Consider the following 25,279-nt stretch of genomic DNA (forward strand, 5'->3'; position numbering starts at 1 on the left):
ACATATCATATACAAGGATATATATTATATGAATATGTTATTTTATTTATTAGTATAACGGCATTTATTTATGAATCGACCGAATATTTACTACGATTATATCTCTGCTAAATAATTTATTACCTTATCGAGAGAGAAGGAATTTCTTTCTTAAAGCACATTTCGTACATATGTTCGAAATTGTAAATGTACTTACGTCAAATTCAGCTGTGCACTTCACCAGATCCGGTGGATGTCCAGAGTAGAGTTTTAGAGATTGTAGTAGACCCTTTAAATAGATGATTAGAAAATAATAAAAAGTGACCCGTAAAATCGGATTCATCATTTTAACTGTCTTTCTTTTTTTTTTGTTCACGAGTCTCGTTATTTCCTTTTCTTTTAGAAATTGTTCGAAGTTATACAAACGAATGCCGGTAGCTGTATATTCGGTTCTCACGAGTCATCAATTTTCAAGCTGTAAAAGTTAAAGGTTCCAATGAATGAAAACGAACGAACGAACGAAAGAAAAAATAAAAATCTTCGTGCGTTGATTTTGCGCTCGAGCGGTGCTCGATTGTCGCTTAATTGTTTTCCTTTAACCAAGTCGATCAATCATGCACTATCATTCAATTTTCCGTTTCGCTATCGAACTCCTTTTAACGATAGAAACGAAAAGAGAAAAGTTCACGTGTGCTGGTAGTCGTGTCTTTCGATGCTAGTTCACAATGGAGAGGATCGATTCCGTCGTTACGTATCGTAGGTGATATACATAAGTCTAATTTTTATTTAATTACCGTAATTAAACGAAACGTTAGTTGAAACTTCAAGCTCGTTAAATACGTATAATTTTACATTCGGATCGCGAAAAAGATAAATAAAATAATAGTCCTGATCAAATTTCGCGAATATCTTTTAAATATTTTCTTTTCTGCAAAGTAAAAGAACAAAAATGAAAATAAATTTTTTTCTTCGTCCTTATAAATGAATATTCATTATATTATAATATTGAAGAGAAAAAAATTGATTTATCCCTAATGCGAGCCAACATTCTTGTCTCTTTATTCTTCGAAAACAAGAACAAAAAAAAATAGCGAAAAAATATAACGAAAAGGGGAATATAAAAAAGGAAGGAATAGAAGTAGAAGAAACGGGCATGTGCCAGAACGGGGCATCGATCATTCTGAAAGTGTTCGTGGGATCGATCGATCTTCCCAAATGGCCCGCAGAAACGTGCTTTACGGTGCATTTTACAGTTTTCTCTTGATGCAAGCGTTTCCGTTGGTCGTCCGCTTCCATGTTAGTGGCTGGTTGTACCAATGCGCGCGCATACGAATCTTTTACTCTGTTGTTTTTGTTATTGTGTAGGAGTAACATAGTATAGTCGTGATTTTTTTCACCCGGAAAACTCGCTTGCTACGGATTCGTACAACTGAAAAGTTGTTCTCGTTCGTCCCGGGTAAATCTGTTTCCCGTTGCAGTCGTTATTTTACAAGCAAAGTATACATTCAGAGAAAAAGTATGAGAGAAAGTGAGAGAGATAGATAGATAGATAGAGGGAGAGAGAGAGAAAAAGAAAGAGAGAATGAAAAAATGAGAGTATAAGTACTACTTGTATTCAGATTAATTAAAGTATCGCACAGTACCGTGCGAAATCTTTATGACGTCGACTAGCTCGACATATATATATTTTATATGTTTTATTTTTTATTCTTCTTCCATTGTTTTTATAATTCTCCGTTTGCATGCTGTCCTTCTTTTTATTTTCTTGTCATTCAGAGGCATCTTTAATATCTTAATATCTTAATTAAAGTGTATTTATTTGTTTGAATATTTTATTAATCTTCACTTTAAATGAACCTGCCTAACCACATTGGATTCCTAATTCCAAATCACTAAAGTCCAAGCAACGTGGGCAGAATGCATGGGTGATCTGTGCGAAAAAAAACGAAAACCGTTTGTTGTTTACTGCAGAGAGGCGATAAAATAATGCAACATCTTTGGTAGTATTAGATATGTGTGAGAGATTTGTAGAGAAGTGACTCGAACCCTTAAAAAGGAAAATAAAAAGACACAATTAATTTTCACTTTATGGGGTTCTTAGTTTTGTTTCATGGAAAAAATACTGAACATCTTTATCATTTTTGTAACGTATTATCCATAATAAAGAACGTTGATTCGATATCGTGGACAATGGTAATCGGATGTTTGTAATTCTAACCACAGATTATGTAAGCCCCATGATCGATCGACGTATTTCCATCATTTATAAGCAATACCAAATTGAAACGAATGAATAATTTTTAGATATCGCTTTTCCGTTATATTTTCCACCATATACCGATTTTCGAAAAGTTTTTGAAAAGATCCTACATCTATTAAAGGAAAACATTAAGACGTGAATATTTATGCCACAAATTTTTTACTTCATATTACTGTATATTAAAATTATGGTATATCTTATTTAGAAGATATAAAGAAACTTTAAAATGTTTTAGCATTTTACGAGAAGTAATTATTCGATGAAAAGTTCATATTAATTAACACTTTCATTTTGACATTCTAATTAAAGTTATTGTACAATATTACGAATTAATTAAAATAAAGTTAAATCGAATCGCCGTAGAAAAAGATGCTCACTGTATTATGAAACAAAAATTAAGTTGCAGGATCAATTACAATCGAGTCAAAAATACACGACGAATAGATTTAGATTCAGTCATCTTTACGACGATCGTTCGGTTAGAGATGACTGCGGATGACTGTCTTATAATACGTTAGCCGGATTGGAAGTCAAGGGCTATAAAATATAGATGCGTGAGAAGAGAGGGGAGTATTCGCCTTGTGGGTCCTATGCCTGCTCGCCCAGGTCAATCTTAAACGTGTTTCGTCTAAGTATTCTTGTGTGCGTGCTGCAAGGCCTTATTCACAAACGAAAATCATCCGTCATGTTTTTTTTTATCGCAATGCACGCTCTATCAAGTCCGACATATGTCATCTTCGAATACTTTAGAATTCTTTCTTTTTTCTCTTTCTTTCTTTTCTTTTTTTAATTATTTTTCATGCTCAGGAAGAAAGGATTATAATTTATGAAAAATGTCGTAGTGATAAGCGATAAGCCGCATTTGTTTGAAAGTTTAATCCAACTTTCAATGTTCCTATTCTTCCTTTCCCTTTTTTGCCCCTTTTAGCAATAGAGCTTTCTTTTGCTTCGTTATAAGACGACCTCGCCATTGTTTCGTTCGAGCAAAAACAGAGGGTAGGAAAGAAGATTTTAGCAAAGCTAGACAAATTTATTCTCTCGCGTAGATAAAACGAACGAAATCGAGAAAGCCATGAAAATAAGGGAACCAGTTTAATTTTCGTAGCGTTATTAGAGCACGAGAAATAGTCGGAGTGGTTCGTTCGAAAGTATGCGAGCGAGTTCCTGCGTACTATGAGTTTTCTCTCGACATAAAGTCTTTGAATCTGGAATGAACGACTTGATCAAATATTTACAACTATTTTCGCTGCATATAAACTTTCTATCCTGATCGAGTTTTATATATAGATCCACTTTTTGGTACAGCTGGCCACTTCAAAGAACTACTACTAGCAGACGAGCAGGCTGGAAGTCACTCGGTTGGCGACGAACCTTGAAAATTTTCATTGTAAGACAAATCTACTAGCTTTTCCTTCGAAAGCACTTTGTATAAACCCATATATAAATCACGTCTCTTGAATTTGAAAACAAAGTAACCGTAAAAAGACTCTCAAGATATTGTGTATGAGATTTTGACGTGTACATATATGGTGACTCAAATAAAATATTGTATTACAAATTGTTTTCTTCGAAGTTAATGAAGAGCTCTATCTATATAAAAAAATATTAATACCATTTTTCATTTATTACAAAATTAAGAGGCCTTGTTCTTCTCTCCAAAAAATGTCTAGTGCATGAAAAGATTAGCTTTCCCATCTTGCACTGTTCAATTACTACGAACATAAAGTGGTTATTTTCATCAATTTCTAAGAAAATACCTTATAACAGTTTATTTGAACAATCGTATATACATATCTATGCATATAAATATTTCGGCTTTCTAAATAATTATCTTCATAATTCAATGAAACGGTCTGACGTTACTCACGAGTACTACGTGGTTTAACACGTGCCATCCAGGCAGTTACGACATCACGACCTCTTTTATGTGCCATTCCGTCGGACTAATTATATCATACATTTTCCTACTGTCCCGGTACTTAAAAGTCGCCCAATGATTACGAGATATATTCTCAAGGGAACGTTACCCTTTACGACTCTTTGCTACCGCGATAAATATCATAATTTATCTGAAATCTTATCTTGCTTTTCTCTCAATAATTCTCTTCTTATTAGCGATAATAAAAATAATGCATAATTGAGATTTAGATCAATATTTTTGTATTGAGTAGAAATAATGAATTAACGAGAAGAATCCTTTACAAGTGTTATTTAGTAAATGAGAAAAAGAAAAGAAATTAGATTACGGAAAGCAAAGTATTAATGCTTCTTCCGTTAACCTGTGCAATTGCTACGTGTAATTCCTGGCTGCATCCCGGAGATATAGCATCGTGTGCTCGACCCCGTAAACGCATAATTTTACAGCAAACGAATGGCGGCTCTTAATGGATTTGCATTGTTCTGACAGCATCGCAATGCAAACAAAGCTCTCCCTCTCACTCTCTCTTTACATCTCTTCTATTTTTTTCTCTTTTCTTTTTCTTTCGTTCTCTATACTAGGTGCCGTTTTTCTTGTTTTTCTTTTCAACCAGCATCTCTTTATATTTTGGAAATGCAACCAAACGGGTGACATCAACGTGAAATTAGTTTCGTCAGTGATTATCAGAAACACCTTTAGAGATAGTAATGCTTTCTCTTCGATCTTAACAGATTATTTCTTTTCTTTTCTTTTTTCTACAAAATAAAAAGAAAAATTGTAGAAAAAATTTAAAAGAGTTTTTATAAGTTTATAATATTTATATTTATATATGAATTCTCATTGCATTATACTTGGAATAAAATATCGAAAAATAATTACGGAAACCAAAGGTGATCGATCTAATTGAATCTTCATTCTGTTTAATCGAGTGTCCGATCTTCTTATCGTTTGTTGATATCTCGACATTCATGGAATGTCGAAGAATAAGTCCAAAAGAAAATTAACGAGCGAGAAAAGTTTTCGAATAACGACATTCGCCTGTATATCAGGATGGTTCTTTCACTAGCACAGATTTCTCGATAGGATCACGTCCTGTCCTACATTTCTTTCGTTGCTAGGAGGCATCTTTCTTGAAGTTTTCAAGTCTCTGAGAGTTTATTTCGCTCGAAATTAATTTTATTGCCGTTGGCATTCTTGTGCATAAAGAAGAAGGAAAGAAAAATTAGATATGCTATGACTTGCAGAAAATCTCTTTGAAGCGTCTTTTTCCATTCTGAAATTTCATATTTAACCAGTCGCAATAGTTAAGTCCATAGGAAATCAAGAAAAAAAAACAATGGAAAATACGAAAAATTGTTTTCTTTTTTATGTTTTAAACGAATTTACATATTTTTTCTAGTATATTATTATTTTATTTAAAATTGATAACTAAATAATATTGAATAAAAATTGTAGAAAAATTTGGTATCTTTGTATGGATAGACAAAGGATCACAAAAGACAAAAGGCAAAGGTAAAGCGGATATATCACAACAAATGTTGAAAATAGTGATCGTTATCGCGAATTCTTTTGACTGTTCACACGAGGAATGTATGTCCTCTTCGAAGTGCGAAACCATGTCAAGCTGTGCTTTAAACGACGTAAAATTCTCTCTTGCGTGACACCGTCCAATTACAAAGGAAAACAGGGCGGATTAGTAGCGCTTTTTTTATTCTCTCTCTCGTTCCTTTTTTTTTTCATATTGCTAGCCATACATAGTACGTATAGTAGCCCTTTTTGCAACCCTTTCTCACAAGCGTTCTACAGGTTCCCATAATTTCTCTTCACACGAAATTCTACAAAAACAATGCAACAGGCGCCGATATTATTTTAACGTTCACAACACGTTTTTCTTCTTTAGCAAAAACTCGAGACTTTGGTCATCGTCCAACTTCTGTAACCTTCCATTATCGAAAGTGGAAACTTTTCTGCAAACAACTAACGAATAAACACAATTGCATTTCCACGACCTCATTTCTTTTAATATATTCTTTGTTATAAATTTTCTAAAAGCATTAAGTCGGATCGATCGATTAACTTGCATGTTTGCGATCGACTATAAATATGAGATTCTGATATGTTGATAAAATTAATATTACGTTAGATAGAAGAATTTTTTGTTCTTCAAATAAGGTCACTGTTCTGATTCTTTTTCTTTGCTTTTTTTCTTTTCTTTGAAATTAAATCTAACGATGTACGTCAAATATTTAAGTAAGAATAATTTATAAATTTATGATACATATTTTTAATGTTTTTGGTAGAGTAGTACGATTTATTTTTATCTTTTTCATCAAATCTCTTGAGAGAGTTTTTACGTATTCTAAAATAAGTATCGACCAATTTTTAATGAGTAGAAACGAAGTAATTAGCATAATAATGTATAAATAATCAAGCTCATTCGGCTTTGATATTTTAAGAGAATAACTACACACACACACACAAATTGTAATAAATTAATAATTTATAATTAATATAATTAGTACTATGTTATATATATATATATAGTAGAAAAAATATTCATTACATTATATCTCATAAGAACCATACTTAATAAAGATATTGAATTATTATTTCCATTGACTGTAAAAAATATGCTGAATTACCAATTCGATACAGATTTCGTTATTTAAATACTACTTTAAAACTGCAGATAAAGGACGCGTGTAATTTGATAATTATAATTCTTTCAGCGATAAGTATATTAAAAAATTCGTAAACCCTTTTGTGTTTGGATTATTCGCGTCATATTATTTCCATAATATTATATCATAAAAATTTGCATTATCCGGGGATTAAATTAAATATTTAGGAAGCAAATAAAATGTAATAAATAATATTCGACAAAACGGAGAACCAATATGGTAATGGATCATAATATAATTATTTTTAAATTTAAAACATGGAATTACTGTTTAGGCATTTCGAAAAACATTTTATATGCAAAATGATTAAGAGGAAGAAATGCAACAGCTTCGAGTTCTCACGAATCTCAGAACGGTATTGGGTCAACGAATTTCGCGAATCGTTTTCACACGTAGAATGGTTTATTGTTAAACTCTCATACGAGATTCTGCGTAAAAATTCGAATTTTCGAAGAAGTTGGAAATTGTACGAAAGACGACGTATGCTTTTAACACGTGATCGAAAAATATGATCGAGTTTGTCAGTGTGCGTGTATGTATGTTTGCTATGGTCTTCTAGAATGTTACGTGGAAAACGGTCCAGTAGAGATTTTTACATTTCCTCTATCCTAAATACATTTCTTTATTCTGCGAAAACTACTGTTTAATGGCAATGTAATGGCGATGTCGTGTAGATACGAGTGACTTTAAAGCTACAATAGAACGTATTCAAAAAGGTGGTTAAAGATATCGAACTGAATTTCGTTTTTAGATTTTTTCAAGCTGAATGGCTAGCGTATATGTATTTGCTTTTTAAAAATGGACAGGAAGACAATAGCTCTTTCACAAATCTAGCCACGTTCGTAGATTTTTATATTAACGTTGTTTCGGTAAACTGAAAAAATAGTTGAAGAGCGTAAAATTTTTCAAAAGTTTTTTGTACATTGAATCGTACGTATTATAAGAGAGTAGAGCAAATCGATTCCACGAGAGTCGTCGATTTTATAAAATATCTGGATTTAAAACTGATTATCTATTTTCGTGTTTAAATAGAGCAAAGCATCAGACTACTGAAATGATTGCAGATAAAAATAAACGCAAAGATTTCGTATAATTTTTATTGGAATTTTAAAATGATGATCTTGGTTTTACATATTAATAACGAATAGGTTATATAGAATTTATGAATAGAAAATAATTGAAATTTAGGATATATGAAAAACTATATGAAAATAGCTCACCCAAAAGAAGAAGTAAAAAAAAAAGAAGATGAAAAAAAATCCTAACCGTTTCTGAAGAAATTAGACAAATTCGATTAATATTTATAAATCAGATTAAATGAAAGAGTATCTATAATATCGCGATAAAATATGCTATTATATTTTGATGTTGATTTATTTGGATGATATAACGTTTTCTTCCCTTATAGATTAATATCAAAAAACTGCTTTTATAGCACTACTTTCTAATTAAAGTTCTGCATCTCGATTTGTGTGCGTATATGCATATCCATGATTTACCTTTCCGGTACACCAAAGATTGACCGAGAAGCTGTAATCTTGTTCGAGTATCCCTATGCTTAAATATATTCTGGAAACATCTTGCAGAATTTACGCACATTCAGTATATCACTGAATGCATGATATAATTAACGAGCTACAATTTGAGAGTGTCGGTTATAATTAAATTCATTTTATTTATTTTGTCGTGTTCATATTTAATTTTATGTTATAGTTAATTCTTTTGTATTTTTATTTTTAGTAAAGGTACACATACATGTATATATACATATTAATTTAAAAATTTAATATTTAATTTGAAGTAATGATATATTGATAAAAAGTTATTTGAAAGAATGAAATTAAAAAATGAATATTTTATAAGATAAAATGAACGAATAGAAGTATAATATTATAGTAAAGATAAGATTAATAAGCGTCGACGAGTAGTCGAAAAGAAGAGTGAAAGGATGAAAAAGAAGAGAAGGGGTTGAATCGTTTTCGTTTCGGGAAGAACGTTATCAATGTCTCTTTATGTTTCCTTCCATGGTCCAGCTAATTCCCTTTGGCTCTTAGAATTCACTGGATTTTCTCATTTGAGAGGTAAGAAGGGTGAGAGGAGGAAAAGAAGAACGCAGCACGTTATTCGCTAAAACAATAGTCCTGGCTCATCCAAAAGATGTGAAGAGTATTGTCGTTTCGTCAGAGAAAAAAGGGTAGTATTAGAGTGTTCTGGAAAGTCAATGCACAGTGGTTCTAATTAACGAGAACGCATAGCCCATAGCACAAAGGCGGTAAAAAAAGAAAATGAAAAAGCATTCGGTAGCGATTCGTATCGACTGGGTTCGAAATAAAGTTAGTCCACTCAGTTATTCTCTCACTCTTTCTCTTTTTCTTTCTCTGTCATTTTCTATCTTTTTATATCACATATAAACACACTAGCTATCTAGCACTCTTTATTCCTTTTCGATTTGGTCCCACTTCTTTTCGACCTTTCCTTCATCTTCGAATTGTATTCTTCTTTCAGCAAGCAAACCGTGCGCCCTTCGTCCCTTTCAATCGTCTCCGACCTCTATTTACCCACTTTTCTTTCCAAGTGCCAGCACCAGCTACCGGAAAGCTCTCGTCGACGCTGATAATGAGAACCGGTTTCTACTTTTCATCGATCGATGCTGATACCATTTCCAGTTTCACGATTCTAAAGAAGGTAATGAGCTTGCAGAAGCCATCGGCATTTTTCCCTCCCACTCTCTTTCACACTTCTCCCACTATCGCCCAAAACTCCTTCCACTCCTTCCTACTCTTCTCTTTCACGCTTTAGAAACGCGACAATCCGTTCGAGGATCACCAGCTTCTTCTTTCTTTCATTTATTCTCTTACTTTTCTTTTTCCCCCTCATTTTTCTTTTTTCCTTTCTCTCTTTCTTTTTCCTTTCTAAAACCTCAGATCGATCATCGACTTTTTGATGCTCCAACGATATTGGGTACTTATTTACTGTTAGTGCGAGGCATGGGTAGTTTCATCCTTTTACCTTTCAGTGGATATATTTGTCCGGTACAAATCGTCTTACTAGCTTGAAAAGAGGCAATCATGGCAATTGTGCTTGCCGATCACTTGTAAACCGTCCAATCGATTTATCATCATTTTTACCGAAGGATTATTGCTATCGATTTTATTTATCTTTTATTCGTGGATTTTGTCACGATTAAATATTTTTTTTTTTTTTCATATCTTTAAAAAATAAACACGTACCAGGATGCATGATAAATATGCATTAGTTATTCTTCTATAATATATGTAAATAATAAATAAGAGATTAAAATATACACACCCTATGAAAATATTGATTCAATGAAGGTAAATATAGTCAAGGTAAGAAAAAACAGCTCGTTAGATGAGCATTACTGTAAACATCTTGACCGAGGTAAGTTTGCCTTGTTTTAGTTTGCACACTGTAATCCGGTAGTCAGTTGGTAGGACACCAAAGTGTAAGGACCTTCAGTAAACATCAGGACCTCGTTACTACAGTCTCGTTACTACAGCTTGTGCTGTCTGTCTGGATCTAAGTCTTGTTTCATTAATGTTTCTCCTCTCTAATATCTTCATTAATTTAATATAACTCTCTTGTCATGCTCAAATGAAAGATGTTATCAAGATTTCGCTTCGTTAAGAATTTCATTGAACAGAAAATAATAATTCTTAAATCCAACTATTTTCGTTTTCTGTTTTATTCAGTTTAACGACCAATGTTCTCATACTGTGCAACTTGAAACGTTTCAAATGAATAATTATATTGTATTATTTTATTACCATTCTCTCGTCATTGTTAAATGATCATTAAATGAAGCAGCTTTTAATGAACTCGTTTTACATCGTATAATAAATCTTAATAGATGGTAAAATTTATCACCAGCCATAGATATGGTTACAGCTTGCGGAAAATACGAAACCGCTTTCGTAGCACATCGCCAGGGTGACAAAGTTATCGTAGTCCTGTAAGTGGCTGGAATCGCACCTTCGTTTCGTTACGAATGGCCGCGGGTTCTCTGTTCTAGATGTTTCAACGATAACAGGTGATTTGTGCGTTCTCTCTCTCTCTCTCTCTCTCTCTCTCTCTCTCTCTCTCTCTCTATTTCTCTCTCTTTCTTTTTCTCTCTCTTTATCTCGCGAATTTTCCCATCCTTTAGAAAACTTACCACTTTAGACTCGTTCGGAGATTTATCGACTATATTACCTCACACTACAAATCTATAAAATATTATTAAAAAACGTATTGTATATTCGTGTCAATATTTATATATGTTTAAAAAAAAAAGCGACATCTATCACCGCATTTGTATTTAGATTTATTATCGTGTAAAATCAAAAATCAACATAAGATTCTCGCGTTTGTAGAAAAATACTTTCATATTCATTTAAATGTTTAAAATTTATTTTCTTCTTCGTCAAGATCCAACAGGTATCTCTACTTTCGTTTACATAGAAGATATTATTGAATTATATTTAACAAAATCTTTATTATTTTAATGATAAGATTGTTTTTGTGTGTAGAACGCTTATTAAAATTTATCCTCATAAAATATATCGTATTTAAAGTTCACTAATGATAAGCTTCAACTTAAAAAAATTGAAGTAGCTCTTGGAATGAAACAAAAAGAATATAATAGAAACTCTTTTGAAGTACCATAAGATATTTGAAGATATAATTTTTTACTTTTATTTTGCTTATCTACATAGTCATTTCTTCTTTTCTTTTTTCTATCCATTTTTCTTGTTACTTATCGTTCTCTTTATCTTGTAACCTTTCTCTTTCTCTCTCTTGGTAATAAAATTAATTGCAACAGTTTAGCTTCCATATTTTTGAATATTTACTTTAGATATATTTATTTATCGTATTTCATCCACTAGGTTCACACATATAGGAGAGTTTAAAACAATATTTATCCAATAACTTGATTCTTTTTATTTCATTTGCTCGCAAATATTTTTAAGATTACCTAATTGTAAACTTGAATTTGCGATACCGTTTTAATAAATATTTGTTAATTATCGATTCCCTTAAATAAGGTTTTCAATACGTAACATAAAGTTTGGGAGAAAAGTAGACATTACTTACGATATAATTTTTGATTGTAGTCACAAGTTAACACAATACACGTAACACTGTACAAATTCACAGTTAATTGCCTGAGTGTCTTTTTTGGTTCAATTACAAAATTACTTTACTATTTTATAAGTTTTTATAAGAAACAGTATATATTAAATATCAACTATTATTATCATACCTTAACTTTTTTGCACGTTATCCAAATAACATTTAATGTTTTCTCAAGTTCTGATATTAAAGAAGAAGAAGAAGAAGAAGAAGAATGAAAAGAAGGAAAAGAAAATAAGAGAAATACATTGTCATAAAACAGGTCAACTTGACGCGAGACTTATTTAATGTTGGATAAATTCCATCGCGACACTCGATCCATTCGCAGACTGTATTTCTGAGTTTAGGCATTAAGACTTCAACGAAGAAGTAAATCCAACAACGACGCCTCTCTCATCGCGAAAGAAAAAGAAGAAAATAATACACCGAAGAAATAGAGAGGAAAAGAGAAAGAGAGATAGAGATAGAGAAAGAGAGAGAGAGAGAGAGAAAGTTGGGGGAGTAGGAATGAAAAAAGATGCAGAAAGAGGCATCTTCGTGTTATGACAGTAAAAAAAAAAGACGAGTTGTATCGGAGATGTCGAGGGGTGACTGGGGTAAAAAAGGGATAGCTTAGTCCGGATATTTGCTTGCTGAGGAGCAGGTTATGCTCGCGGGTATTTAACTTTATGCATTCGAGCTCTTCTTCAAGTTTAGGTTTCTTCTTTCTTTTTCTCCTCCCCTTCTCCTGCTTTTTTTCTACATCCTCTTATTCGTCGACTTTGCCCATCTAAGATTCTTCCTGAAAATACTTCGATCCTTCTCTTTCCTTAGAAGATCCCACGGGGTTTATATTAAACTTCGATTTTACGCGAGCGTAATCGTAAAAATAAAGGTAGGTACGTAAACCGCTGAGTAAAGACACCATTACTTTACTCTTTCTTTCTCTCTTTCTCTCTCTCATTACTTCAATTATACTATCATTGAATCGATAGATTCTTCTTTAGGTCCCTTGTTTCAAACTTTTATTAACTCCATTTAACTCTGTTTCCTTTTTTACCTATCACTTTTATCAGTAATTACTCTATCGATCATAATCTTTTATCCATTTCTTATCCTGAATATTCACGGTTTTTTTATACGTGTATGTACAATGTGGTAAAACTTAAAAACCGATCGCTTCTTATTCTCATTATTATAAGGGCTCATATCGTAGTATCCACCCATAATGTTAATGTGTGTGTATGTATGTGTATGTATGTGTATAAGCAATAAGAGCACAAGAAAAATGTTTCAAATTAATCAACGACATTAGGTTTCCTGAAGTAACAACCAAACAAGAGATTCTAGGTGGTTCCTGTATGTAAGGTGATCTTATTGTTAAACCAAGAAATGGATAGAGAACAAATTTTCTTATAACATGTATAAGGGTGGGGAGGATGATAACGAAAGAATAGATGAAAATAGAAAAACATGAGTGCTTGAAAGAAAAAAAAAAAGGGGAGTCTTTGTTGGGATATAATTATGCACATATCCTTTTTAAATAAATTTGAGATCATACTCAGATCATACAATATTATATTAGTCAGTTAGTTTAAGTAAACCTATTTTTTAAAAATTATTCAGTGTGGGGTTATGAGCTACGAGCTATTTTTAAAAATTATTAGTAGTAAAATATTGATCAGTTTGAACAATTTTTACAATATAATGTTATTCGTTATCGTAGTTAGTAGTTACTTTCTTTTATTTGCTTTTTTATTAAAATATCAATGATGTTTTAATTAAAAGAACGTAATAATTGTAGATAATTATATATTTTAACAAATAATCTTTTCGTTAAGTGTGATTGTAGTGGAAACCAGATAGAGAGGAAATCATTATTGGTAAAAAAATACGAGAGAGTATACCAATTTTAACTCTTCGTTATTAAAATTTATTTCAGTGATGCGAAAAGTGAGAGATTAATTGATAGCTTTGTTTACTGTTTGTTAATTCCATTGATTATGGCTGCTGATTCGTTATAGAATTTTTTATCTTTTATATCAGACATCGTGTAATTAATTAATGGAGTCATTTTTTTCTTCTTGTAAATCAACATGTTTTGTTTTTTTGTATATGTGAAATTGAAATTATTTATTTGAAATTAACAATATTTATGTAGAAACTAATTCGATGATATAATATTGTATTAACCCTTTAAATACTGAATATTATTGAACGGAATGCGCCTAGCGGTTACGATCGTTGGGGATGAAATATTTTTTTTTGCTAATGTGAACTATGTTGATTGAATAAAAAAAAAAAAAAAGAAAAGAGTCTTACACACACACACACACACACACACACACAAGCGCAAGGGAGGTCAAAGCAATTGATAAACGCATATATACGTTCTTAGTACAAATAGATAGCTTTCGCTGGATGTATATATGTATATATTAAAAATATATTGTTAAAAATATAAAAAAAATATATTTTTCAAAATATAAATAAAAAATATATAAATTATATAGCAAAAAATATTAAAATATTATCCCCGATATAAAAATTACATGTCTATTTAATTTCCTTCTTAAAATATCTTACTTCATTATGCATAAAATAAAATAATTTATGAATCTATTTTTTTATTTCCCAGTTGCAAAATCATCTCTAGAGTTCATAAATATTTATTCTTAATTTATAGACACATTCTAAGTTAGACCTGAAGCGCTCTAAATGGTTAGACACTTAATGACGAACAAACTTCCTATCCTGAGTGTGTCAAGCTCGACTGCTCGATTGGGGTCAAAGATAGTTTGGTGAGTATGTTAACCGAGTCCGAGTTAAAATGGTTCGAAAGAGAAAGAGGAAAAGAGAGAGAGAGAGAGAGAGAGAGAGAGAGAAAGCAAGAGCGGTTTTAATATCATATTCTAAAACGTATAAGTAATCCTACACTATTATTGTACTTATTATACTACTCGAAAATCTATTGATTTTTCAATAGCCCAACGAATTCAATCGATATTCAAATTTTTCTTTTGCTTTTGTTCTGCGATATAATCGTTTCTAAATGATATAATAAAAATAAACGTAGAATTTAAAAAATATCGATAACAAAGTTGTGGAAATTCATATTTCGAAGGAAAATTCTGGAAAGTTTAAAATCGGAAGAACAATTCAACTTCTCTGCCTTTTGTCGTTTACGAAAAACTTTCAAATTAGATTCCGATAAGACTTTTCCGATAAGACAATTTTTCTAACTTATTATAAAGAAGATATATAATTTCATTATTAGAAATAACAATCCTTTTATTGATGTCGAATTGACTAGCATATTTTCAATTTGATTTTTAGTTTCTGCACAATAATTCGATCAATTTATTTCCGAAAGGGAGAGAAAAAGAGAAATAGCAAAAAAATATCAAAAAACGGTAGAGAAGGGATTCAATCGCTATTCTCATGGAGAAGAACACGTGTTGTTATATGATGACGTCAACCTTTTTAATCGTTAATCATTTGTCGATACATTGGGTTGAACAAGCACGAAAATTAGTCCGGGAATAATGATCGATTTACGCACTTTCCCAAAAATGTTGACCAATTATCGTATCAGATGATATCTAATGTTTGTAATTCTGTTTTTTTTTTCAATTAATCATCCTGACATTTTTTTTCTTAAAATTTCGTACGTTCAGAATAATGTATATTTAAAATTCATATAATTAATAAAAGAATAGATATAAGATTCTTATAAATTGTAAACATTAAAAGAGACCTATAAAGTTTAGATTTCATATTTTTCGTTATTCAATTTTTATTGATAAAACTATTTTAAAATATCGTTGGAAATAATGTCTTTATAATTAATAAATTAATTTAATAAGAATAATTGAGAATGCATATTTTTTTCATAGAATCAATGGATTTCAATTAAAGATACTTCCTAAAGATTTAATTGTACAATTGGAAATCAATTATGGAGATTGACTCGCCGGAAATGTATGATTTAATTATATTTTCCAAGTTTCTTCTCAATGTAGACATAATTCGATAATTTCTCTTATGCATATTATTTTTCAAGAAAGTATGACTCTATACGAGTAAATATAATAATAATAATCATCATTATAATAAGACATATTATATTTTAAACATACTTACGATTTTATCCTATTTCATTATACCTTATTAAACATTTTAATAAACATTTATTATAAATCTTACATATTTATGTCTATATGTATGCATCTATAGGTATTTTATAGAGATAGAAGCATTCGTATGCTTTCATGGTTGACTTCCGTTTTAATTGCACTTGCTAGCAAACGTCACTTAAACTTGCAAGCACATTGATTTACTTTATCAACTTTGTAATTAATTCGTATTTCTATTTAATGTAACGACGAAATTACTCGGCGTTTGACATCGTCTTGTAAGCTTTACATTTATACATTTTTTAATAGTTTATCTATTTTCAAATACGACGTTTAAAGATATTACTTATAACTTCATCATCCATTGATTTTTATTTATATTGATTAAAGATTTAAGAAATAATTACTTTAAGAAAATATAATCTGTGACTTAATTTTGAATAAGTATTTTTGATCTTTTAAGAGTCGATTGTAATAATTGTATTACTTTAATAATTCTTCAATCTTATTATTTGTTTTTCGTCGTGAACGAATTATAATTATAATTAAAATTTCGTAGAGATCAAATTAAACGATCTTCTGAGGTTTTGGAAATTTTTGCTGACTAAAATGAGATCATCGTAATATTTGGACGCTATTAATGCACAATGTTATTAAATAACGTAATAACAATATCAAGAGAATGTTGGTATCAGCTTAAACAAAAAGAGCAATAAATTTGTCTTTATACTGTTTTCAAATTTTATATATAGAGGATATCTAGAAAGGTTGGGACCAAACATATACTACGGTCAAACATATACGGAGGTCAAATAGATGAAAAAAGTTTATATAGTCACACAAAAAGTCATCTGACTTAATGCCTCTGGACTTCTATTTATGAGGTCACATAAAAAAGTTGTTTTATAAAAATACAATTGAAACAGAAGATGAACTTTGGGAACCTATTCAAAATGTATTTACTATTATTTTCAGTACAATTAGAACATTTGAAAGAATTTGGCAATCACTAATTCGTCGAATGGAAGCTTGCATTCTAATAGAAGAAAGAAGTTTTGAATATTTCTTCTGCCACGATAAAATATAAATATCTGTCAAAGCATATATTTTTTCAATAAAGCATTTTCGGACATAAGTTTATATGAACTTTTTTCATCTATTTGACTTTAGTAATATTTTGTATAATTTTGATCTTATCTTTTTGGACACCCTTTATATATTATACATTTTTCAAAGAAGAAATTTATTCCGATGAAGTATCTAAATGCAAATGTAAAAATTTTTTGTTTCCTAACTTTCCTTTTAACCTTCTTCCTCTCTTTTATTTATTTTTTTTCCAGTCCAAATGATGATATAAGGAAATCCTACAATTTCTGTTTATATTTTGCGCAATTTATCTTGTAGATTGAGGTATTTAATTTACTTCTGAATAATATCTCTACCGGAACGTTCGTGAAGTATTCTAAACGTAATAGGGTCGCGAATAAAGTTGATTGACATTAAGCTTCAAGACAAATCGTGAGAAAAATAACGTGTAAAAATTGACTCGAATAAGAAAAGATGTACGAGATGTATCGTATATTGATAAATACATTCGCATATAAATATGTGTGCGTTTATCTGAATATTATATCGTGAATGTAATTACTTAAATATATAAATACAAGTATAGATTTACATTAGTGAATTAGAAAAAAGGACAAAAACAACGCTAGGGATTTTATGTCCGAAAAAGTTATACAAATATAAGTACAAATAAATGCAAAGTACACATTATACATATATATAACTATATATATGTATACTAGTCTCTCGTTCGATTCGTGCGTGCTTGGAATCGTACTTGGAATAGGTAATTCGCTATTCTCTCTTTCTCTTGCTTGTATATCGACAAAATTTGCCATTAGCTTCGTTACATGCTACCGACATACCATTTTCGGTAGTAGTGCCTAACGCGCTGTAAAATACGTATTCAACTCAGCGTTTCGGAAACGAAATTGTTTTGTCCTCGTAAACAACAACAACTACTACTAATACTACTACTACAATTACTACTACCTATCCTTCTTTCGATAGAGAAAATACGCTTTTCATGTTGGCATACAACTTGAGAGAGAGAGAGTACTTACGAGTTTGTAAAATACGATAGAATTTCATAAATGCATGATACATACAAACGATTAACAGTTGTATGAATTAAAGATTTTCTACGAATTAAATCGAATATATATTTTAGATCAAATTTCAATGCTCAAAATTTAATTGAAACCACTTGAAGAATATATTATCTCATATAATCGTTACATTTTTATATGAATTATGACAAATTTTATACATGGATATATAAACACATGTATAATAGTAAATAAATTTAATTGATTATTATCGTAACTGTATTTAATACATATAAATCGATATAAAATACTGGCTTATAAGAAAAAAGGATCTTTTGAAACTAACATAACTCAATTTCGGTTAGTATCTGTGATATAATATGTATTATAACGATGAAATAAAAAGAAAAACAAAAATTTCTCTTTCTCTTCGAAAAAATAACGATTTTCTTTCGTATTTAAGGTCAAATTTAATTAGTATATCAGTATGAATAGTTAATAACTTAATGCTTCGTAAACAAGAATGGTGTTATAGTCGAGAAACGTGTTAGTGTACGGCGATTTATGGCGCTAATAATACAGAGACGTCAGTTAGACTTGTAACGCGTTAAATAAAATGTCTTGCTCCATAAATTTCGTGAAAACTTTTGAAGTATTGAGAAATCCGTGTAAGTGATGTAAGCTATCTTTTTAAAGTTTCATTCGTTTGTTTGTAAAAAAGTAGTTATATGGGTAAACACATACTTAAATCTTTTTTTATGTATCGTTATAAGTACTATATATATATATTTCTATCAGTCAATTATAGACTATTTTAAAAGTCAAGTGAACGAACTTTGCCATTTTCATCGAACTTCGCGATAAACTTTTCCCTTGCGAATACAATTCGTAAATTCGAGGTGACGCAGGTAAAATTCGAGATTGATTGTGAAGAATGACGAGAACGAAGACTGTTTCTCCTAGACCTTTCAATCCTTCGTGGTTTTCCGTCGTGTCAAATTCTTTATTCGAAGCGTATTTCGGTCACGTAAACGTATACTTTTGTATGATTTCTTTTTAAAAAAAAAAGAAAAAAAATGAAATATCGAGTAGATACATGTTGATCTCTCGTAACGTCACATTTAATTTCATTTTCAAAAGCTATCGTCAAAGGAAATCGTGTTTTAATGCTAGCGTAGATGAAATTTTATTCCAATTCATTTTGTTTTATTTACGAAATCAATAAAATCAAACGACTGCAATAAAATGTTTTATTATTATTTTATATCAAAGTAAAATAAAATTATTGTTTGTATTTTTACGTTCTGCTGACGTTTATTTCTTTTATTCCATATTTAACATTTTCCTCGATAATGGTTAGAAACCTCAAGATCTACTTAACAAACTATTGGCGGGTAACATCATGAGCTTGACTCACACGTATAGCGGGCAAAAATTAGTGAAGTATGGAAAAAGTGCACTTTTTAGAAAACATGTAATATCTTCACATCTAATAGTAGGATTCAACTAAATTCTATCAAATTCAATCAACTTAATTTATGCTACTTCGTAAGCACGAAACTTGCAGTGTCAATATAGCACATTTCATAAAATTATTAGTTTTTCTTAAGAATTAATAAATTTAGGACTAAACACTGGTCAGGTTTTACGGAAAACAACCAAAAACACCATTCCTGCCCAAAAACTAGTGATAATGAAAAAAAACAAGCATTTTGATAAATGTTTTACTAACACTTAACGTACGTTCTGCATAAAAGGTATTAATACCCGACCCGCCGATAAGTGCCAGTCTGTGGAAAAGGTATTAATACCCTTCTCGCCGATAGTGTGTTAAGACAAAATCGAGATCTTTTTTAGTATTTATTACACGCTCACTATTTTATTGTACCCTTATCGATAATCTATGATTTATCGATTTTCTGACTAACTTTCGAAGACATAACTCCAAATGATTTCCAATTTCTTTGTCGTTAAAAATACATTGAACCCAATTCTACGATTTCTGTGTCATTCGAATCTCTTTTCGTAATAGAAGAGATTTCTTTTTAAATTTAAAATCAATTAAATTCATAAGTGGTGATATTATTTTTTAATAATGTAAGATTTAAAGACAGATTGTTTTTTGTTGTGTATTAGAATAAAGTTTTATAGTTTAATATGCGTCTATGGTGTACGTGTGTATGTGTATGAGCGATAAGAGAACGAGAGAACGTTCCGATTTGGGTGTCTTTGAATGACACAATGTCTGGTTAGGTAAAAGACTAACAAAAAAGGACAAAAACATAAGTGTTTGAAAGAGAATAAAAGGTTAGTACTCGCTGGGAGATAATCCCGTACCCATCGTGTTAAATTTGACGATCATATTTAAGAACTTTAGTTAGTGTTTTAAAGAAACTGCTCCTTTACAATAGAAATTAACTCCTGTGTAAAATCTCAGCATATAATGGATTAAGAGTAGTAAAAAAGATAGAAGTTAGGAAAAGTAATTAGAATAAGTTAGTCAGTCAAAAACACATTCCGTATTCGTCAGTCACAAATTAATTAAAAAGTCTATCATTAGTTATTAAATCTGTATTTTGCATTTTGTAAAAGCGGTAATAAACAAACAAGTCCGAATTAAAAATCAGTGCATCTAATAGAAATTCATGCTTGTTAAAGTTATTTCTTAACAAGGGCTTTACTGTATGACGAAAAGCTGATCATCTTTTGTTTTACCAGAGGACGTAACGATATTAATTATAAATAACATTTAATTAGAATGAAATAAAATTCTCATAGAGAAGGGGATCGAAATTTGATAGCTTTTAAGGGTGAAAAATAAAAGTGACTACTTTGCTATATTGATAAATAGATTTCTAATAAATCTGTTTAGAACAAAATATTTATTCTCTCGTATTTGCTTTTAAAAGCATTTTTAAACATTTCGAGTTATTATAGGTTAACATTTAATATTACTCGTTTCGAGTGAAATTTAAAGAAATCTTTATTGTTTTCTTATACTTAAAACGTTTTTCCACGCGCTCGAAAGTTTTACTTGCTATTTAAAAAATTGCACGCAAGAAAGAAACTCGTTTAACACTCAGGCTTTACGGGTATTTTTAAAATGAACACGTTTCCAACGTATCTACTTCTATCCCCATTGAATTACTACTCGGTTTTACTTCGCTATGCAGTTTTTCGTTCGCATTTTCATAAGAAAAATATTTTCTTAGCAAATAAAGTTCGTTTAAATGTACAAATATACATTTATATGTATTTCTTTTCATTTTATCTATGTGGCAGAGGTCGAAACATTTACGATCGATTATCGAGATAGCAACGTATCTAGAAAATCTTCAATCGAAATTCATGCCCGGTAAAAAACGGTTGTTAGAACCGAAAGATACTTGGTTGATAGTCTCGTTATCTTTCAGCGAATAGTTTTTGATACCGCAACTTACTTTTCGTCCGGAAAATTAGTTAAATTTACGACAAGCACGATAATGTTTTTTTTTTTATAAAAGCTCTTAAAACTTCCGATATGCAGAACGAGCGTTTAAAGGTTTAGTATTTCCCCTTTTGTTCTATGTCCTGCAGAAATGAAAAAGTTCGTTTAACGATCTTCTGTCAGCGTACTGAAAATAGGGAAATGAACATGTTTCGAACTCGGTTATCGGTTACTTTGCTATCGTTTATACCAGTTATTATCGACTATACAGGATACACAGTACGCACGCGTGCATGTGTGTACACACGATAGTGAATTATCATTTTTCTTTTTTTTTTTCCCCTAGGGAATGGTGATCGAAATTGCTCATGGCAAATGAGAATGCTAACCTTTTCCTGCTAATCTATTGGTAATTTATGTTTTAATGATAAGAAAAAAAGCAGTTTAGTTAGCAGTTTCAGGGCGTACTACTCGGTCATTAGATCGCAATCGTGCGATCATAACTTTATCGAAAAAGCGTGCAGTAAATGAGAATCGTAGGCCTTCCGGAGATAAATTCATCTATAATTTATGTAAAAACGGATAAGCAAATAGTTAACTTTCCTCGAGGAAACAATTTTTCCAAGCGAACATTAATTAAGCTTAGACTTTACGAGCTGTCATTAAGTAGTAATTTACTTTGATTCGATTAAACTAAACGTGATACAATAGAGAATTTTAAACGTAAATAAATCGAGTTGTGATAAGTCAGAATATGAACGTATTTTTTGTTTGCATGCACTTTTTTATTTATATGCGTATTTATATACTTGTGTGTGTACATAGCCGTTGTTCGTAAGTCGTATTGAGGTCGAGCAATATTTTATATATCGACTCTCTGTGTGTATCACAGAATATTAAAATATTTTTAGGTCGAAGAATCGGACAATATTTGATATGTTTTCGCGTTCGGGAAAGTACACAAAGAGAAAGAAAAAGAGAAAGAATAAAACGAAAATTATATTCCACGGTGAAAGTTTTTTGGCTTCGGAAACGTAGTTACGCGTTTAAAATTCGTTTTCAAGTATTGATTGACGAAAGGCAAGGCTAGTCACAGAAAAAAATGCAATAACGTTTTCATTGTTTGTTACTAAAACGTTTTTGCCAAACTGGCACACGGAAAACGTTTATTTTCTTTTTTATTATTTAGTAATTCTTATCTTTTTTTTTAAATAAAAGAGAGAAGGACAGGTAATAAAAAAGATGCAACTATAGAACAAAAAGTATTTAAGCCGATACAAGTGTAAATATATGCATATACACGTATATAACATAATCGGTTTTATAGACATTAGTAACGATGGTGCATATAAAGCACTCGCGTGCTTTCAGACATCTCGGAAAGCGAGAGAGAGAGAGAGAGAAAGAGAGAGAATCAACGGCTACAAATCTAGTAGTTCTGACAACTCACTGACGGCTGCTTACCGTTTGCTTAGTGACGGCTGGTTATAGTTTTGGCCGAGTGCTTCGTCGATCGTGAACCCGTGCACCCTCGAGCTAACGAGCTGTTTCAACTTTGAACGTGTTGAAAGCTTCCTTCTCTTCATTCATCTATCTTTATCTCTCTCTCTCTCTCTCTCTCTTCCTTTCTGCTAAACGCAACCCCTCAAAATACCCCTTGCTTTTCCACTTACCCGAACACGATCATCCCTCTTTTCTTTTAAACATATTTTCTTTTCATTTTACATTAAAATCTAATCGAACTTATCGAAGATATTTATTTTTATTTTTGACAGCGCATATTATGTAAATTTCGTGGAAATTTTAAATATCGGAAATTAAAGTTCTTCTATTCGATTTTCTATTCTCCCTTTATTTCTGTGGTCGTTCCATAGTCGAAGTAAAATTAAACGTGGCCCGTTTTAACCGCTCTCTGTTCCCTTTCACGATTTTTCACTCTTCGACGATATAAATCGAACGAGTCGCACACGAGGTGGGACAACTTTTCGATTCGATGTCGTTCCATTAGAAGAATTTATATCTCGTACGTATTTTCTCTGATATTTTCATTGAAAAATTTACTTTATTTTTCTATTTTTCTTTCTTTCTCTCTCTCTCTCTCTCTCTTTTTGCTGTAAATAAAAGAATTATTTCACGAAATAGAATACCAGCCATAAAATTGACGGAAATAAAAACAATGTTTAAAATAAAATTAAAATTTATTTAAAATCAGTTATTTCACCAAATTAAATTTTCTTCTAATAATATAATGAATTTTTTACTGAATTTTATGAATGTCGAGAGATACTTAAACATTAATATGATTTGCGATAATTCGAGTATTTCGATTGTATCAATGACAGGAACGAGAAAATGGGTCGTTTGATTGACGTATTGAATGATATCGAAAATATGTCACATATTTGTCGACCTTTCTAAATAGAACATTGAACGATGTCTTTTGTTACGATCTAAAGGTAATACATTAACGACGGCAACCGTTTATCCGTGAATCTTTGTTGAAAGCAAAAGGTAAAAAGAGAAAGGATATAAAATTGTAGTTAAACCAGGCTCGAAAATCGTGTTATAGTCGAGATTGCGTGACGTATGCCTCGGCTCGTTACTTTGATATATTGACGACACGTACATCTCTTTGTACAATTACAAGCGACACATGGCAGTTAGCATTTTACGATGGCTCGTAGAAGCGCAAAAGTAACACGCTTGTGAGTACGAGCGAGATCGTCCTTTCTCGAAATAACCTTAGCAATTTTTCTCTCTCTTTTTCTCTCTTTTTCTCTCACAAGCTTTTCAACTATTCCACTGCGAAAAAGGGTTGTTTACGTGCCGAGAATTTCATCAGTCTTCATTCGAATCATTTTCCAAGGAAATATGTTTCCTTTATTTTTGTTTTTTCCTTTTATTTCTTCTACTTTTGCTCTTTTATATTTTTGAACATTACTTTTTCCAAATTTTTGGATATTCTCATTCGTTTCGCTGACGTCATCATCATGCTCCATCATAAGATCGATCGCATCCCTGAAGAGAATTTCCAACGCTAGTCTAATAATTCAGGAAATTGAATAAACCTACTTACCAATAGCATCGGTTTCAATAATAAAAGTTTCATTTTTTTCTGCTGTGTTTCTTGTCCGAATTTTGGTCTTCGAACATTCGAGTTTCTTTTATTCGTTAACTCAGCGAGTTCGAAATTTGCTGAACAAGAAAGCCTACATAGGCGAGGATACAATTTTGATAGAGGACCACGCAGGCTGGGAAAGATTTCCTAATAAAAATTTCAGCGATAGGAAAAATGTAATACTGCTATTATTCGATTTGCGTTGGTCAATTTGAACTCCGGAAAATATAAAATTCTTCATCTAAATATGATATTGCTTGTACTGAGGAATATGAAAGTTCAACTTTCTGTTGTATAATTATAATCAATTAATAAAAATGTAGTTTTATAACGAAACATTTTATTCGATCAATATAAATCGGTCTTTTTTACTTAATAAAAAATAAAAAATTTCTTTAAAAAAGTGAACTACTTTTAGAGATAATTTATATTCTATTATTTATATGTTAATAATACCGTATATTTTTATGTCTAATTATCTGACTATTCTTCTAATTTTTTCATTTGCTTTCTATATGCATTTAGTTTTTTGAG

The 25,279-nt window shown here is 30.9% G+C and overlaps 1 protein-coding gene across 10 annotated transcripts in view; it reads right to left on the reverse strand.

The window, feature by feature from the left end:
- The window catches only part of LOC106788229 (collagen alpha-1(XVIII) chain), a 197,915-nt gene that overhangs the window by 31,169 nt on the left and 141,467 nt on the right, over positions 1 to 25,279 (reverse strand). For 8 of the 10 annotated variants that reach the window (XM_014751360.1, XM_014751395.1, XM_014751350.1 and 5 more), the window contains exon 5: positions 197 to 268. The exons of the other annotated variants lie outside the window; for them this stretch is intronic. In XM_014751360.1, coding sequence (XP_014606846.1) covers positions 197 to 268 — 72 coding nt within the window. The remainder of the gene's footprint in view (positions 1 to 196; positions 269 to 25,279) is intronic. 10 annotated transcript variants of the gene reach the window in all.

This window comes from Polistes canadensis, unplaced genomic scaffold, assembly GCF_001313835.1.
Source record: "Polistes canadensis isolate GaletaPanama2010 unplaced genomic scaffold, ASM131383v1 scaffold_5, whole genome shotgun sequence".
Taxonomy (NCBI): Eukaryota; Metazoa; Arthropoda; class Insecta; order Hymenoptera; family Vespidae; genus Polistes; species Polistes canadensis.